Source organism: Neopelma chrysocephalum, unplaced genomic scaffold (genome assembly GCF_003984885.1).
Source record: "Neopelma chrysocephalum unplaced genomic scaffold, ASM398488v2 Primary Assembly neopelma1_43, whole genome shotgun sequence".
In the NCBI taxonomy this organism is placed as follows: Eukaryota; Metazoa; Chordata; class Aves; order Passeriformes; family Pipridae; genus Neopelma; species Neopelma chrysocephalum.
In genome coordinates, this window is record NW_020897702.1 from 8,220,710 (window position 1) to 8,235,883 (window position 15,174).

At 38.2% G+C, this 15,174-nt stretch overlaps 1 protein-coding gene across 2 annotated transcripts in view; it reads right to left on the reverse strand.

Moving 5' to 3' along the window:
• Window positions 1-275: 275 nt before the first annotated feature.
• RNF17 (ring finger protein 17) overlaps window positions 276-15,174 on the reverse strand; it is a 41,363-nt gene continuing 26,464 nt past the window's right edge. For both annotated transcript variants that reach the window (XM_027677245.1, XM_027677246.1), the window contains exons 24-37: window positions 14,428-14,546; window positions 13,762-13,852; window positions 12,802-12,917; window positions 12,181-12,479; window positions 10,905-11,068; window positions 10,038-10,157; window positions 7,495-7,575; window positions 6,710-6,835; window positions 5,195-5,305; window positions 4,486-4,636; window positions 3,379-3,514; window positions 1,785-1,974; window positions 1,306-1,407; window positions 276-457 (exon numbers count right to left, since the gene is read on the reverse strand). In XM_027677245.1, coding sequence (XP_027533046.1) covers window positions 1,309-1,407; window positions 1,785-1,974; window positions 3,379-3,514; window positions 4,486-4,636; window positions 5,195-5,305; window positions 6,710-6,835; window positions 7,495-7,575; window positions 10,038-10,157; window positions 10,905-11,068; window positions 12,181-12,479; window positions 12,802-12,917; window positions 13,762-13,852; window positions 14,428-14,546 — 1,803 coding nt within the window. In that variant the 3' untranslated portion in view covers window positions 276-457; window positions 1,306-1,308. The remainder of the gene's footprint in view (window positions 458-1,305; window positions 1,408-1,784; window positions 1,975-3,378; window positions 3,515-4,485; window positions 4,637-5,194; window positions 5,306-6,709; window positions 6,836-7,494; window positions 7,576-10,037; window positions 10,158-10,904; window positions 11,069-12,180; window positions 12,480-12,801; window positions 12,918-13,761; window positions 13,853-14,427; window positions 14,547-15,174) is intronic.

Here is a 15,174-nt window from a genome sequence, read left to right on the forward strand (position 1 = left end):
AGATGTCTAAGGGTATGTGTGTGTGAGCACAAACTGGAGCACAGGAGGCTCCCTCTGAACAGCAAGAGGCTTTTCGACTGTGAGGGTGACTGGGCACTGCAAGTGGTTGCCTGGAGAGGCTGTGGAGTCTTCATTGTGCATGTGTTTTCCTCCAGGATCTAGACAAAACTTTCCATAGGGAGACTGAAAGGGGTTGAGCTTTGCATGTAGGAAATTTAGTACAATAGAGACATCCAAACAAACCTTACACACTGTAGCAGTAAAGGAAAACAAGCTTTCAGATGCATGCTGAACAAACTTTATTCCCTAAACTCTGAAGTGAAAGAGGTGTAACAACAGAAACAGAAAACAGCAACAATGCAAATGTTGTTCAGAACAAAGACAGTAGTACTCCCCCACCCAAACTGTTTGCTCCCTATCCTACACTGGTGCTGGAGATGTCTGTCATCAAATAAACCTGAAACACAAGGAGGAGTTATGTCACAATAATAAAACTATCATCTTCCCTTCAAGTCTTCTAACAAGATACTAGAACAACTGTGCCTAGAATCAGCTTTTTATCTGTTTCTTTACCACTGTACATTAGTTCTACCAACTCCTGTGAAAAGGGTATCACAGAACAATACTTAGGACTCCATGGTCAAAAAAGATTGACATGTGAATATAAAGTTTTACTATTTCAAGATCAAAGGATGTTTGGAACATTATCTGTAAACATCTATTAGAAGAGTGCTTATTAAATGGGAGGGAAAAATACTAGGTAAGAGAGTCAGCCAAGAAATCTGAAAATCCAAGTCTCGGCTGTTCTCTATGGATAACACAGTGTAAAGCTCTTAATTAAAAATATTCCACGTTTGACTAGATCTATGGACATCAATATGTCATTCATGGATGTTTGCCTGAGTAACCACTGGCACCTGCCATTGAGTTTGAATGCCTAAAATAAAATTAATTTTTATCCTATGGGCAGAGCGCCCTACCACATATCTGCAAATTACCGTCTTCAGTTACTGGCAGCAAAAAGCTCTTTATGTTGTATCACCTTAAGGCTCTTTGTTTCAGTACTTGCTAGTTCTTAAACCTGTAACTGTGGGTTTCAGTAATGGTATGTAAATAAAATAATTTTTTTAACAGCTTTTTGTTTTATAATGAATACTTCATTAACAGAGTGAAAGTAGACAGAAGGGATTTTTTAAAAATAAATTCTAGTTGTCAACATTACTGGCAGTTTATACTTTGCTTTAAACTTCTGAAATCATCCTTCCAGAATAGTATGAATTTGTAGTTCATAGTCACTGTACTTACATGTCACTCATCCAACTCTGCAAGTCCCATTTCTATCAGTTTCAGATGAACTAGTTTTTTGTCATCTCCATACAAAGAAATGGTGACCTCTGGTGAAAGAGTCTGAAAGTTGATAGAGTTGACAGTAACAGATTTAAATCTCAAGCTAACCAATACTGAAAGTTATTTTACTGGCTCTACTCACTGCTTAAATGGAACTGCGAATATACAGAGAGTACTTTGTTTTTAAGTAAATAAAACTGGTTTTAAAACAGCAGGAATGCTCAAAAACTTTTTGACTGCAGGTTTAGGAAGAGCACCACATCATTTTCTCTCTTCATGAGCCTTCCTCCAAAGTAAATGGTTCTCAGTTTTAAATTATGAGGGTACACAGTAAAATAATTACTTAAAAAATAGAGTGCTAGTAAGAATTTTAGGCTGAGCAAGAGCTAGGAGGGGAAAAAGAAAAAAAAAAGGAAAAAGAAAAAAGTGATTCTCACAAGTATGGAAGCAGAGAGATGTTTTCCTTCCACAGAGTCCACCATAGCCCACAATGCATTCAGGCTCCATTCTGGGGAATAAGGAATTCTTTTCGTGTTTTTGTCATCTGAAGCAGGTTTAAATCCAGCCAAGAGAACTCGTACTGCCTGAACAGGGTACTTCAGGAGACAGTAAGGTATGTGACGCAATCTACAACAAAAATGAGAAGTGTTTGCCCCCAACAATCCACCTGTCAAGCTCAACTCTCAGTAAGGATGTAAGGATAGACTGCTGAATGGTTCATGCAGTAGGTTTACATTGTGGAAACTGGGATCAGACTCCCTGCTCTATGGTAACATGCCAGCATCAGACTGAACAATTCCTCTGGCAGGCAGGCCCAGGCCTTAGCACAGTAAGGACTTAGCACAGTAACTATCACAAAGCAGTCCTGCATCCTACAGACCTCTCGGCCCACATGGCACAAACTGCCTCCCCACCACAGCACTTGGGGAGGAGTCTCCAGTGCCTAACAAGGATCTGAGCACAGAAATCCAAGTGCACATCATCACAGTGCAGGCTCCACAAACCTTTGTGGTACAAAGTGCTTCATGCCTGAATGTGCTCTAGACTACTGGAAATAGGCACCTTGGGTCTGCATTATCATCTTCCCCATTCTTCTATCTCTCTATCCCAGAAGCAAAAGAATGGGGAAGCAGAGCAGGAAATGCAACTCTGAAATAAAACACACTGTCTCCCACAACCGCAACAGTATGTGAAGCAGGAAATTGTTCAAATCCCATTTTGTCTTCAGCAAGGATGTGTAGATTCCCCAATGAACTCAAGAGCAAGTCAGTGTGAACAAGCAGTACAAATAAAAAATATGTGCATATGCACTATATATATATGTATTATATACAGTTGTATGGTAGTACTATCTACATACATACATATATTCATTGTGTGTATATATATGTGTGTATATATATATATATATATATATATATATATGAGAAATTTAGACAAGCTTAGGGGACCCTAAAAGCCTGGGGTGTTTGATACACTCAGCTGACATCTGTGTGTCAGCACAGGAGCGGTTCTTAGTGTGGCTCAGCACCAAACAGAACAGGGATTTGAACTTCCATTTTCCACACAAGCAGGGCAGGGTGTGTCCCACTCAGATACTCCCCCATCCTTTATCTTATTTCCCAGCTATCTTCTGTGCAGATTGCAGTTCTCACAGGATCAGAGGATTTGTTTCTGCACCTTGTTTTGAGTAAGCTTCTAGGGTGCAGAAGCAGATTATACTCCTGAGCCTACTCACAGGTTACGTAGAGATAATGGAGAAATCTGATCTTATAATAATGGGCTTTTCAGAACAACCTGAGACAGAAGTAGGTGCACAACGCCACACTCTACAGACAGAAGTTATTTAACCAGCCAACCCACCTTCTCTGCAACTGAAATCCAAAGCTAAATTATAAACAATATATATGTAGTTATATAAAAATAAATAATAATAGATGTAAAATATTTATTTGTAAGTACATATTTAATAATATAAGTGTATATATACATACACACAGACATTTCACATGCATTTTTTCTTATATTTACCTGTTTGTTGGGGCAACTAAATAATTACCATAGTCAACAAACTGAACCAGAATCTGAACAGGGATAAGCTGTATAATAGAGAGGAGCTTTGCCCTATACCATAAGCCGTCCACATATTCTGCAAGGCAAGGCAGTTCTGTAAAAAGAAAAAAAAAGGAACACCACAAAACACTCTGGAATACTCATGCGGTACAAACTGAACTTGAAAATCCACTTTACTCTGTGACAGAGACTAACTTTTCTTTCTTAAATTCATGCTATGATTTTGTTCTATGCATCCTCCAATTCTCTCTGAACTCCAATTCACAATCACTAGTATGCAATTTAAGTCAAGCTTCTCTACCTCACATGGCAACGTGAAAAATAACAGCAAATTGCTTGGTAAAGATAGTGATCCAAACAGTTTAATGTTAAAACTTCTCAACTTGGACTCAGTTGCACATTTCAGTTAGTAAAAAGACCGATCTGTAAGAGAATATGTCCTGTCTGCAGGACATGAGGCAGATGCTGCTTAAAACCTGAAGCAGAATTTCACTCATTAGTAGAACCAAGTAGTAGCAGTAACTGTTTTCTTCACAAAGGTTTAGACCCACATACTTTATGCTATTTTAGACCCAATGGTTGGGGACAAGAGAATTAAAGCCCATTTTTTTGCCTAAATGGAGAAATCCAGAATTAAAGTCATGCTCCTTAGGGTTCACATTAACTTCTAAACCTTGGTTACGTCATTTTCCATACATAACTTTTGTCTTTGGAATATTTAATAGCAAGGTTTTCACAGTTACAGCTTCAGTGACAGGCTCTTTAAAGGAAAAGTTCTATTACTACCAAATACCATCAAAACTCAATTCATAACTTTAACAGTTATCAGAACCGAGTTCTGTCCACCATTTTCCAGTGGATCAGAATGACACAAAAGCCTCAATTTAATGAAAAGTGAAAACATTATTATAGTCTATCATGATTACAGTGTGGTGTTATTCCTTACTCTCAGAAAGTTTTATTTACAGATGCATAGAAATGTAAATATTCCTATTCTTCAAAAAGAAATTCAGGCTTTTGGTACATCCACATGAAACAACAGGGAACATAAACACATTAATGTACCTTTTTCAAAGTTTGTTAGAAGAGGAAGAGACTCCACAATTTTATTGCACCACTTCAGGGCCTCATCAAGGCTCTCTGAGTCACTGTTGGCAGCTCCCTCTGTGGCAGACTGCTTGGTAAGGTTCTCAGAAGGATCAAGGCAAATATAAACCTACTCCAAGAAAAGGCCCTCGTTACAATTTTTGCGAATGACTTAGAAACTTCAAATTCCATTGGTGATCAACAATTATCAAAAGATTACTTGTTCCCATGTTTGAAAGGTTCAGCACATCCTTGCTCCCTATTTCTCTCTATTTCATCACTCAACATTTAAAGTCCACATAGGAATCCTGTATTTGATCAATGCACATTACATTCTGCCTTTTGTCTGGGAGACTACTAGAACTACAGAAAATTATGTGGGTTTACACAAAAATCACTATTGTTCTGCCAGATTAAAATCCAATGACCTAATTTCTTATTATACAGGGTAAGTACCAGACAGAAGCATAGTAACTCTTAAAGCTCCTTTTTAGAGAAATAATTAGTACTTCTCTGCCTCCACCCATGGAGGTATTTCAAGTAAGAGTTCATTCAGATCCCGCCCTGTACAACCACCTGCATCAATAACTCAGGACCATTTTGCAACCTTTCTAATGCTCTAAAACTGTTAGCCATGTTCACCAGCTTGATAGGACTGCAACATATGCAAGATGTCTACAAGACTTACCTCCTTAGGAGACACCAAATGGGAAACTCTGACAGGAAAGCTATCTCCTGGAACAGGTAGTGGTGGCAACACGTATGAAGGCGAAACATGAGTGTCTCCTGCAAAGAGCACCTAGACCAAGACAGACTTCAGCTGAGCATCACATTTAGTAACAAAACAGAAACTAGCTTTGGTATGACTTTGGATTCAAAGGAGTTACCTAAGAACGTGTATAACAATAAAGAATTTGTCCTTGATTGAAAAAATATTATTCAACTTTTCCTTTCAACACTTGAGGTATTTTTTAAAAAGCTTTAGCTAAAAGATTAGAGAACTAGTTAATTAACAGTTTTAAAACAAAGAATATATCTTTGAAATGATATGAATATACTGACATGGTAACTAGACTGCTGTTAATTTAAAAATGCATTCAGTTTAAAGAAAAAAAATATAAATAAAAGCTAAAATCATAGCAATTAATTAGCACAGATAATCCTAAATGTCATGCCCCTGTGTTCCTGCACTTTGCCAGAGCAAGTTATCCCTTAAGAGCAAGGCAAAGAATAAATGAAATCAGCCACCATAATTATCACTCTTCCAAAAAGGAAAAAAATATTGTAAAGTACAGATACATATTTTCTCAGTAGCATAATGTCCTCTTGTAGAATTTCAGACTGTAAAATACATAGTTCTAAGTGTCACTAATGCATTTGGTTCACAACAAAATAAACCTTGGTGCATTAAATTATGCACACAGCTCAGCTGGACCACAGGTCATGAATGCAGCTCCTATTATGCTCCTATACAGCATAACAAAACGTACAATTTCTGCAGCGACAGCAGTGTACTCTACTGCAAAATTATCTTCTGAAGCAAAGATGTATGTTAGAAAGAAAAATACACTGGCAGGCTTAAACAGAACTAAGACAAAAAGGAAGTAATGGTCTTAGCAATTTAAATAAACCTGATCCTCAGATTCCAAGAAAAAAAAATTAAATAAAATACAGAGAAGTTACTTATGTAGGATTTAAGACAATGACAACAGGTGAAAAATTCAATCCTTCCCTAAAGAACAACAGATAAATATTCCAGACATTTGGAATAAAGAACTTAGGTAATTCCCTTAAAAATCACTGGGTTTATGCAGAAATACCTGATTCAATTTACTTTGAATTATCTCCATCCTTGGATATATTTTTATGAATAACACTAATCTCTTCAAGTGATAAAAACATTAACCTATCCTAGCATTTTAGGTTTTAGAGGAACACAAAAACTAACTGGACTTTAAACAGAAATGCAAAAATTTCTTTTCATTATGGAGTCCAGGAACAAACTCTTGGCAACCCACTATTCCATACAATCTTATCAACATGTTGTATCTACACTTGTTATGCTGCAGACCTGTGTACCTGTCTCACTGCTGTTTACATCACAAAACAGTACAGATCAATCCTCAAAGGTCACAAGAAACTGAATAATCTTTTTAATGTTGGAATAACAACAGTGAAATAGATGCACACACGCAAGTCTCACCAGCTTTTGTACATCCTGACAATCTTCAGCAACACAGTACTTCTGGTGTGCCATGAAGGATGAAAGTGAAATCCCACCAAAATACAGGCTGATGGACAATTTGTCCCATGGGTTATCTGGTAATTTCTGTTTACACAAGACAAAATAGGTATATGATAGTAATAGTGTGACTGAGGTTTCAGAAATAATGACCAGGAAATTCAAACCTCTCATGCTGACATGCACCATATTCATTCAAAGATACAAAACAAGTAAGGATGGCTACTAATGTAAGTTAAGACACACATGAGAATATATCTAGCTCTGGAATGGCAGCATCAACTACTCATTTGAACACTGAAATATTATCCCATGTTTGCTCATTCAAACCCTTCTCTTTCCCTATTTATTATTAGAAATTAAACTATTTGAAATTGCTTGTTTTCAGGCAATGAAGACGATGTTTCCCTATAACGTTAAGATAAAAATTTAAGCATGTCCCTACTTAACTATGTCAAAATTTAATCACTTAAAACAGAATTTAGAAGAATTTATGCTGTTGCATAAACTTGTTTCATTCTGACATGTAACTTAGTCACATTTTTCATCCTGTTTATATTCTATCTCTAAGGGACACATTTAAGGCCTGAAAACTATAATAAAGGTCAAGTCACAGGAGAAACAAGTTTAGTTTTATTTTTGTCTTAAGAAATACATTTTCTACTATATTCCTTCATATATTATTTTTAATACCAGTTAAAAGGGAAAAAAAACCCTGAAAAATAAGCTTCCACAAAGCAAGCTACCTCAACGTGTATTTCAACCTCTTCATTTGTAAGTAGTTCTTGAAGGCAACCTACTGCATCCTGCTGCCAAAAATTTCCAATCTATTTGGAAAGAAGCAAGAAACCCACACATTAAGATGCTGATAATTAATATTCTTCCTATTCCTAAAACAGGTGAAAATACATGACTATCATTAAACAAACTTATTTGAAAATACACATCCTTAGTCTGATTTGTCTACAACCATTTAAACATTATCTGCTATTTGGTGCATTAGAACTTATGTGACAACACCAACCCACAATTTTCACATTGCGGAATGGCTTAGAAAGATGTGGCTTGCCAAGACTGACCTTTACTATGTGCATAGTAATGTAAGTGTACACAATTGCCTGAAGCATAATCCAAAGACACAGAATTAATCTAAAATAAGAGACAGCAAAACACAATACCTGAAATACTTCCTTTAGTTCCCACAGTATCTGTTTGCTTCCCAACCCAACAGGCTTACAAGCCTATCTTTCACAGAACCATACAATGGTTTTGGTTAGAAAGGACCTTAAAGATCATCCAGTTCCAACCCCCCTGCTGTGGGCAGGGACACCTTCCACTAGACTGGGATTGCTCCAAGCCCAATCCAACCTGGCCTTGAACACTTTGGGGACAGTGCATCTGCAACTTCTCCAGGCAACCTGTTTCAGCATCTCACCACCCTCAAAGTGAAGCTTTTCTTCCTGATATCAAATCTAAACCTGCCCTCTGTCAATTTGAAGCCATCCCCCCCTTGTCCTGTCACTGCATGCCCTTGTAAGGAATCTCTTCTCAGCTCTCTCGTAGTCCCCTTTCAATATTAGAAGGTGCTATAAGGTCTCCCATGTGCCTTCTCGTCTCCAGACAGAAGAGCCCCACCTCTCTCATTCTCTTTATAGGAGAGGTGCTCCAGCCCTCTGATGATCTTCGTTGCCCTCCTCTGGACTTGCTCCAACAGGTGGTGCTCTGCAGGTGCTCTCCTGCTGACCTGCAATCCCTCTCCAGGGTTGGCAAGCCTATGATCCAAGATGCTCTTGTCCTTCTCTGACAGATGGACCCCACAGGCCCCCAGCAGACCAGGTTTCTCAAAGCAAGTGCCACTGTGCAAGCAGCCAAACCCCTGACTGTGGCACCAGTCCCATAACAATTTCTTAACTCACCAGATTGGACTGTCCCTTTCAAATCCCTTCCCTTTCACAGGCAGGACAGATGAAAAAACTGTCAGGGCTCTACAGACCTTACTACCGCCCTTCTCGATACTCCTCAGACTGCTCCCAGCCGTATCTCTGGGGCCGACATGAAACAGCAGCAGGTTATAGTGAGTGAACAGTGTGAGGCCTGGCAGTCACCCTGTGATGTCCATGATACGAGCCCCCAGTAAGCAGCACACCTCTCTGGAGAGCACCCACTGCTGTCACCCACCACTCTTTGTTAGTTGCACTGGTGGTTGCACAGGGAGCAGATGGTGCTGCCTTACTCAGCTGATGGGACAGGTCTGTCCTCATCAGCCTGCAAGAGTGCCAAAGCAGTTCCACGAGTGCACCTCGAACTTTCAGGCAAGTCTCTGCTTCCTGCAGGTCCTTGCCATTGCAAGCTTCCTTTCTTCTGCATTATTGCCCCCCCTCCCTTCTTTGTGTGCTACTGGGAGAGTTTCTGGCTGTTCAGCCACTGGCAGTAGGACCACTGCAGACTGCACTTCAAATCAGCTATCCAACTCCTCAGCTTTCCTGACATCACACAGACCTCTCACCACCTGCAGCTCAGCTACCTCTTGCAGGAGGTCCCCTACATGGGCACACCTTTTGCAGGCAGGTCTGCTGCCTGTTCCGGCCCCAGGAAGTAGGTCCAGGCATTTCCTGCAGTCTGAGGTCTGCACTAGCAGGACAGATATTGCAAAGCCCCCTGGCCTCGCTGGAGCTGCAGTCTTTCTTCATCTCTAACTGCTTCCAGCAATAAAAAGGCTTTCTTTAAAAGTAAGTTTAAAAGTAAGCTAGTAATTTCAGTAATTCAAATCTACTAAACGCACCATATAAATCAAGCAAGGTGTGATGATATGTGAAGACGTTATTTACCTACCAATTACTTACTAACAAAAACCCCTGAAACAATTCACTGGTATTAGCTTAGATTGTTTCCTACACAGCAGAGTTCAGAATGACAGAAATACTTTTGCAGGACTTGAAGATCTATGATTTTCTGGCCATTCTGCATTAAGAAATCCAGGCCTTACTTTCTGTTGCTATTATGAAACAAATTGCCACTTCAGAGTATCACCCTGCCAACTACTGCAGTGTCCTGTCTCACAAAGGTTTTAGCTCCAATGACAGCTGCTTTTGAAGCATGGTCCCTTCATAAAGTCATCTGTCTGTTACTGATAAAAGGCTGCCTTTTATCAGTATCAGGTCTTCTCTCAGGTCTTCTCTGAATCCTTGTAGGCAAGAAAAAATACCAGCAACTAGTCTAAACCTTTCTATGATTAAACAGTGCATTGATGTGAGTAGCTACCTACTAACACAAATTTGCCATTACTCACCGGTAATGTCTTGTAGAGCTGACATGGGATGCAAAATGGAGGAATATCAGTATAAAATGTAGTTGGATACAGATGACACTGAGGAATGCTCTCTATGTAACCACGGTCTATGTACTGTACCTATATGAAATGCAAAGCTTAACTTAAAAAAACAGGAATCATTTCAGTAAAGTTTAATTTACAGCATCCACTTTTTTAGAGAAAAAAATAATGGTGTGATGGTAAGTAGGTGATGTGACAAAGTGGAAATGAAGGAAAGCATTAAAAAACTGGTATGGCAGATTAGAAGTTCAGTTTCTAAACTTCTCTTGCAAGAATTTGTGAACTAGGATAGTGTCAAGACTTCGCAAATCTACACTCAAAAAATCATGAGCAGACTCAAGAGGTTAGGTAAGATTAACAACTAATGAGAAAAAGTAGCTCTATACCTGTGCAGCAGAAAGAATTCAAAACAAACAGAGAGCCACTACTTTCTGGGTGGGGACAGGGCAAGGGGATGCTAAACCTAATTGTTTTCAAAGCACTCTGCATGTGGTAAGAACAATAAAAGAACCAAAAACTCAAAAGGGATTACTTACAGGTGACCAAGGGTAGCTTTTTACTCAAGAAAGCTTACCATTACTTGGAAAACTACGGGAAAAATGGTGACAACTTGAACAGGCAGACAGAATTCATCTTTAAAATAAATGTAAAATTCAGGAAATTAATCACACTTTTAAGCAGAATGAGCACCTACATTGTCAGGTCAGCTGAATGAAAAAGGGTGGGATCCTAAATTTAGTTTAGGGGATTGGATTATTTGCCTTTTTTTTTTAACATACATATGCACACATTCATATACCCTCCCCCCCATATAATTAAACTTACCTGGAGAGTACTACTGCAGACTTCTACAACTTTACCTCGATACCACATAGTATCTGATCCTCTCACAACACAAGCTTCTCCCTTTTTCCAGCAGTAGGGTATCAGAAGACCAAGGCCTTTGAAGGTATTTTGTATTTCAGTCATCAATCTGCTTAGTGCAATTTCTTGGGTGAGGGGGGAATAAAAAAAAATAAATTCAAAATAGTCTATAACATATTCATACAAAATATTTTCATCACTAAAACCCAGCAAAACACACATGCTGCTACAAAAAATATTTTCCAACACTGATACAATATGTATGTTCAACGTCTAGTAAATGCTACTTAAAATGAAAAGTAAACCGCATTTCTAATGCTGAAGCCCTTAATTCTGGATTCTAATGTCAGAGAAGAAGGGTCTATAAATTTTGTATCTAACACCTTGGCAGGACTAATACAAGAGCCATACAAAGCACAAACAAGACAACAGACTCCCAGAGACAGTGGTAGGACACCATGAAACACCACAAAGCAGATGTCCAGCAGAACCTCTTCTGCTGTGGGTACAGTCTACAGCACTAACTGCAGGAACAACTCAGTCCTGGGCAAGTGGGGTTCCAATACTTTGAATTTTAAAGTTTTATGGTGTGATCTAGTAGTTAAATGTACTTGTGGAGCAAAAACCATAAATTAATGTTCTTGTATGTAAACATTTTTCTAAAGCATGATATATTATCGTGCTACTGAAGACTGACACTGCATCTGTCAGATAAAAATGAACCCATTTCCAGCAGAAAATATTATGAGGTACAGGATCTATCACAATACAAATAAAGAGCCCAAGGAAATTGGGTACTGACCTCAAATTGAAGGAAAAACATCCAGTAATATACGAGAACCAGGCTAATTTGTAAGAATCTTTATGACTATATCTTGGTTACTTTAAGTAAGTTACTTCATTAGTAAAATGTATCACAATTTCAACATTATAAAATAAAGTACCTGCTGCCTTACCCAATACTGCCTAGAGAAGAAAGGCAAGTAAACTGCCAATCCAAATGCTTGGGTTTTCTGCATTTCTTGGGATGGTGGGAGGACAGGAGAGCTGATTTAAGGACAGAGCACCTGCCCCTCACCCCCCATGCCCAAGGACACAGTAGCACCCCTCCCAACAGGAATCTCCTAGAACTGCGTTCTGATACAGCACATGTATACTAGAACACATATGGGTATATTCTGATACACCAAAGTGCTCAGATTCATAGACAAATGTATTTTCCTCTACGTAAACTTACCATATGATTTCGGTATTATATAAATAGTTCCATCACCTCCAACGCAACTCACTATGGCTTGAAAAATTTTTGCTTCAGGTACAACAGGAAATTTATATGTTTCATCCATTCCTGAATGAGGCAGTGTCTTCAATGATTTTTGTTCCCTTTCTGAAACAGTGATGTTCTCCTCTGGAACAGCTCTGTTTCTTGCACATGCAGTTTTGGAATTATAACCATCCAGTTGCGTGTTCTCTTGCTCTATGTATACTTTAACATGTTCCTTGGAGACTGAGCATGCCACACCAGCTGTATCAGTTCTAGCAGATTCAATCAAATCATATTAATATATTAACTGACAAAGAACTTGAGAAGTGCCAAAGCATAAAATAATAGAAGTAAAAAACCAAACACCCAAAGGTGACAAATGCTTGTTAAAATACTGTCAAACATCTTGTCTACCAACCTAGAGAACTGAAATGTGCAATGGATACAATAAATAACATTATGCTCAAATAAGTTCACTGAAGATGGAGTTCTGTTGCTACATATGCTGTAGAGGACAATCCAAATTTTTAAATTATTTATTAGCTTATCCCAATGTGAATATCAGAGTCTGAAAGAATATAAAAGCATCCAAACCTTCTGCTTCTAAGAGCCAAACCCTGTTCAATAAGGTATTCAGAAGTATCAATTGTTTTTCCTGTTTCATCTTTGTAAAGAATTTTCACAGGCAACGCACATGCCCCATCACTTTCCTGGAAAAAATGAGAGAGCTGGACAACATATTACAATATGCATTTCCTCTAAACTACAGGCATATTTTTCATTTTATTGGTACTGATTGCAAATCAGACATCCTTGAACAACTGACACCCACATCAGAAGACAAAATTTATTTAATCCACGTGACAGTTCCCAACATTTTACCAACCATTCTGAACATGACATTAAAAAGAAAGTAACAGAATAAAACCTTGCGTTTTCCCCTTGTTTTATTAGAATCAACTGCCAGACACTTGCTTTTCTCCAGTAAGAGCTGTAAACCCACTCATAAGTAACTTCACTCATCACTGCTTTTATTTCCTTACATAATGTAAAACCTCACCGGCAGTTTCAATAGACACTGAACAAATAAACCCCTTAAATTAGTACTTTTTTTTAATAGAGGGGAAAAAAACCAATTACTAATGATGTTCATACACCACTGGATTAATTCTTTCCATCTTTGATGTCTGAAAACTAATATAGTAACTGCTGAAATCATTCTCACCAAGAACTTGAGCATCTTGCTTATCTGTCCATAAATGATGTCAGCACCCAGTGATTCCAAAAATACAGATATTATTCTCCAGTAACTAAATATATCTAAGACTAAGTTCTTTCCACACTAGGTAGCCAAACTGTTCTAATGCTCTAGTGAATAACACAAATAGAGCAGAAAGAAGAAAATACCTCTTCCTATAGCTTTTTCCCTACAGCAAACAGCTATCTAAGCAAGTTCCATTCAGGACTTTCAACAGTAAAATATTCAGAAAAAAACCTGAATTAACAGACAGCCTGGTAGAAATTTTATAAATACTACTGGTTTTGATTACAAACCTGTATGATTATTTTTACTTGTATTCCGGTTAGGAAATAGGATAAGAATTCACACACTGTTGCTGTCCACTGTGTGCTTCCACCTGTTGGTCTAACACAGAACAAATGATAGTCTCTAGTACAAGAGAAGTTGGCGTCTCCTGAGAGTAACCACAAACCCCTCCCCTTTACCGAGAATTTGATTTGTTTTTTTTTCAAACTTCCTGAACTGTCAGGGAAAAAAAATACAATCTCCATTAATCAACAGTAAAATGAAATGATTATTCATTTCTGGACCTTTATGACAGGAAGGATAAAAGAAGTATAACCCCAAAATTTTAAAGTGAGGAGGACAATGAGTTCCAGAAGTATGACACCTGTCTTAACAGTCTAGAAGAGACCTTCTGTGCAGTTTTATAAGATTTGATTCATCTCAAATTCTGAGCCAAGGGAAAAACAATTCAGTGAAATATTTCTACAGCACAGTTTCCGCTTTACTGCTATGTAGTATAAGCCTTAGAAAAAACCCCAAACCTTTATAAAACAAAATCACAGCCACCACCCCATTTCTTTTTTATTCAAAAAGGAAACCACATCCAAATCTTAGATAATCAGTGCTTACACAGGGAAATAAATTATATCATCATTAGTTTCTAACACTGCAACTCAGTATAAGGGAAAGCCTACCTTATATCTGTCAATGAACATTCTATTGCTAATGTCCTAATTATCTTCATATTTTCCTCAAGTTTTCTTAGACAGCTGATCTCCACTGTTTTTTCAGCTCCATAATCGTAAAGTACTACCTATTACAAGCAAGAAACAAAATCAAACAGAAAAAACCCTCTCAGTTATCTGTAAGGAATGATAATTCAAAGCATGCCTGAAGAGGTTAAAAAAATTTCAAACATTGCAAAAGCCATTTGTTGAATCTCGGTAATGAAGTACTTCATCACACAATACAAATGACTACCACAGCATAGCAAGGAGATAAACCACACAAATGTGCTCAAAGGGGGTTAAATGAATCTACAGACCTTTTGTAAAAACAAAAATTGCTGAAATAGCTCCCCTCCAACCCCTGCTTTTTATTCTGATGTGGTTAATAGCTGTTTGAGGGCTCTTAGGCTCAGAAAGCAGATGATACAAACCAGAAGTATAGTAAGTCTCACTTCTGCTTCCTACTGAGAAGACCCCTGGGCATATACCAGTGATGGTGTAGAGAACCAACGGTAACCCAGTCCTAGATGATCTGTATGACTACAAAGCCACTCTTAATTTTTGAGGCAAGTAAGTATGTAGTCACAAAATTCTTTTTCTGATGCTCACTATTTTCAAATTGGTGCAACAAAACACGTTTAAAGCACCACTGTGTGAGAGGTTACTGTGGAAGATGTTATACCTACATGGCAAAGTGCATCACCACCAGTTTAG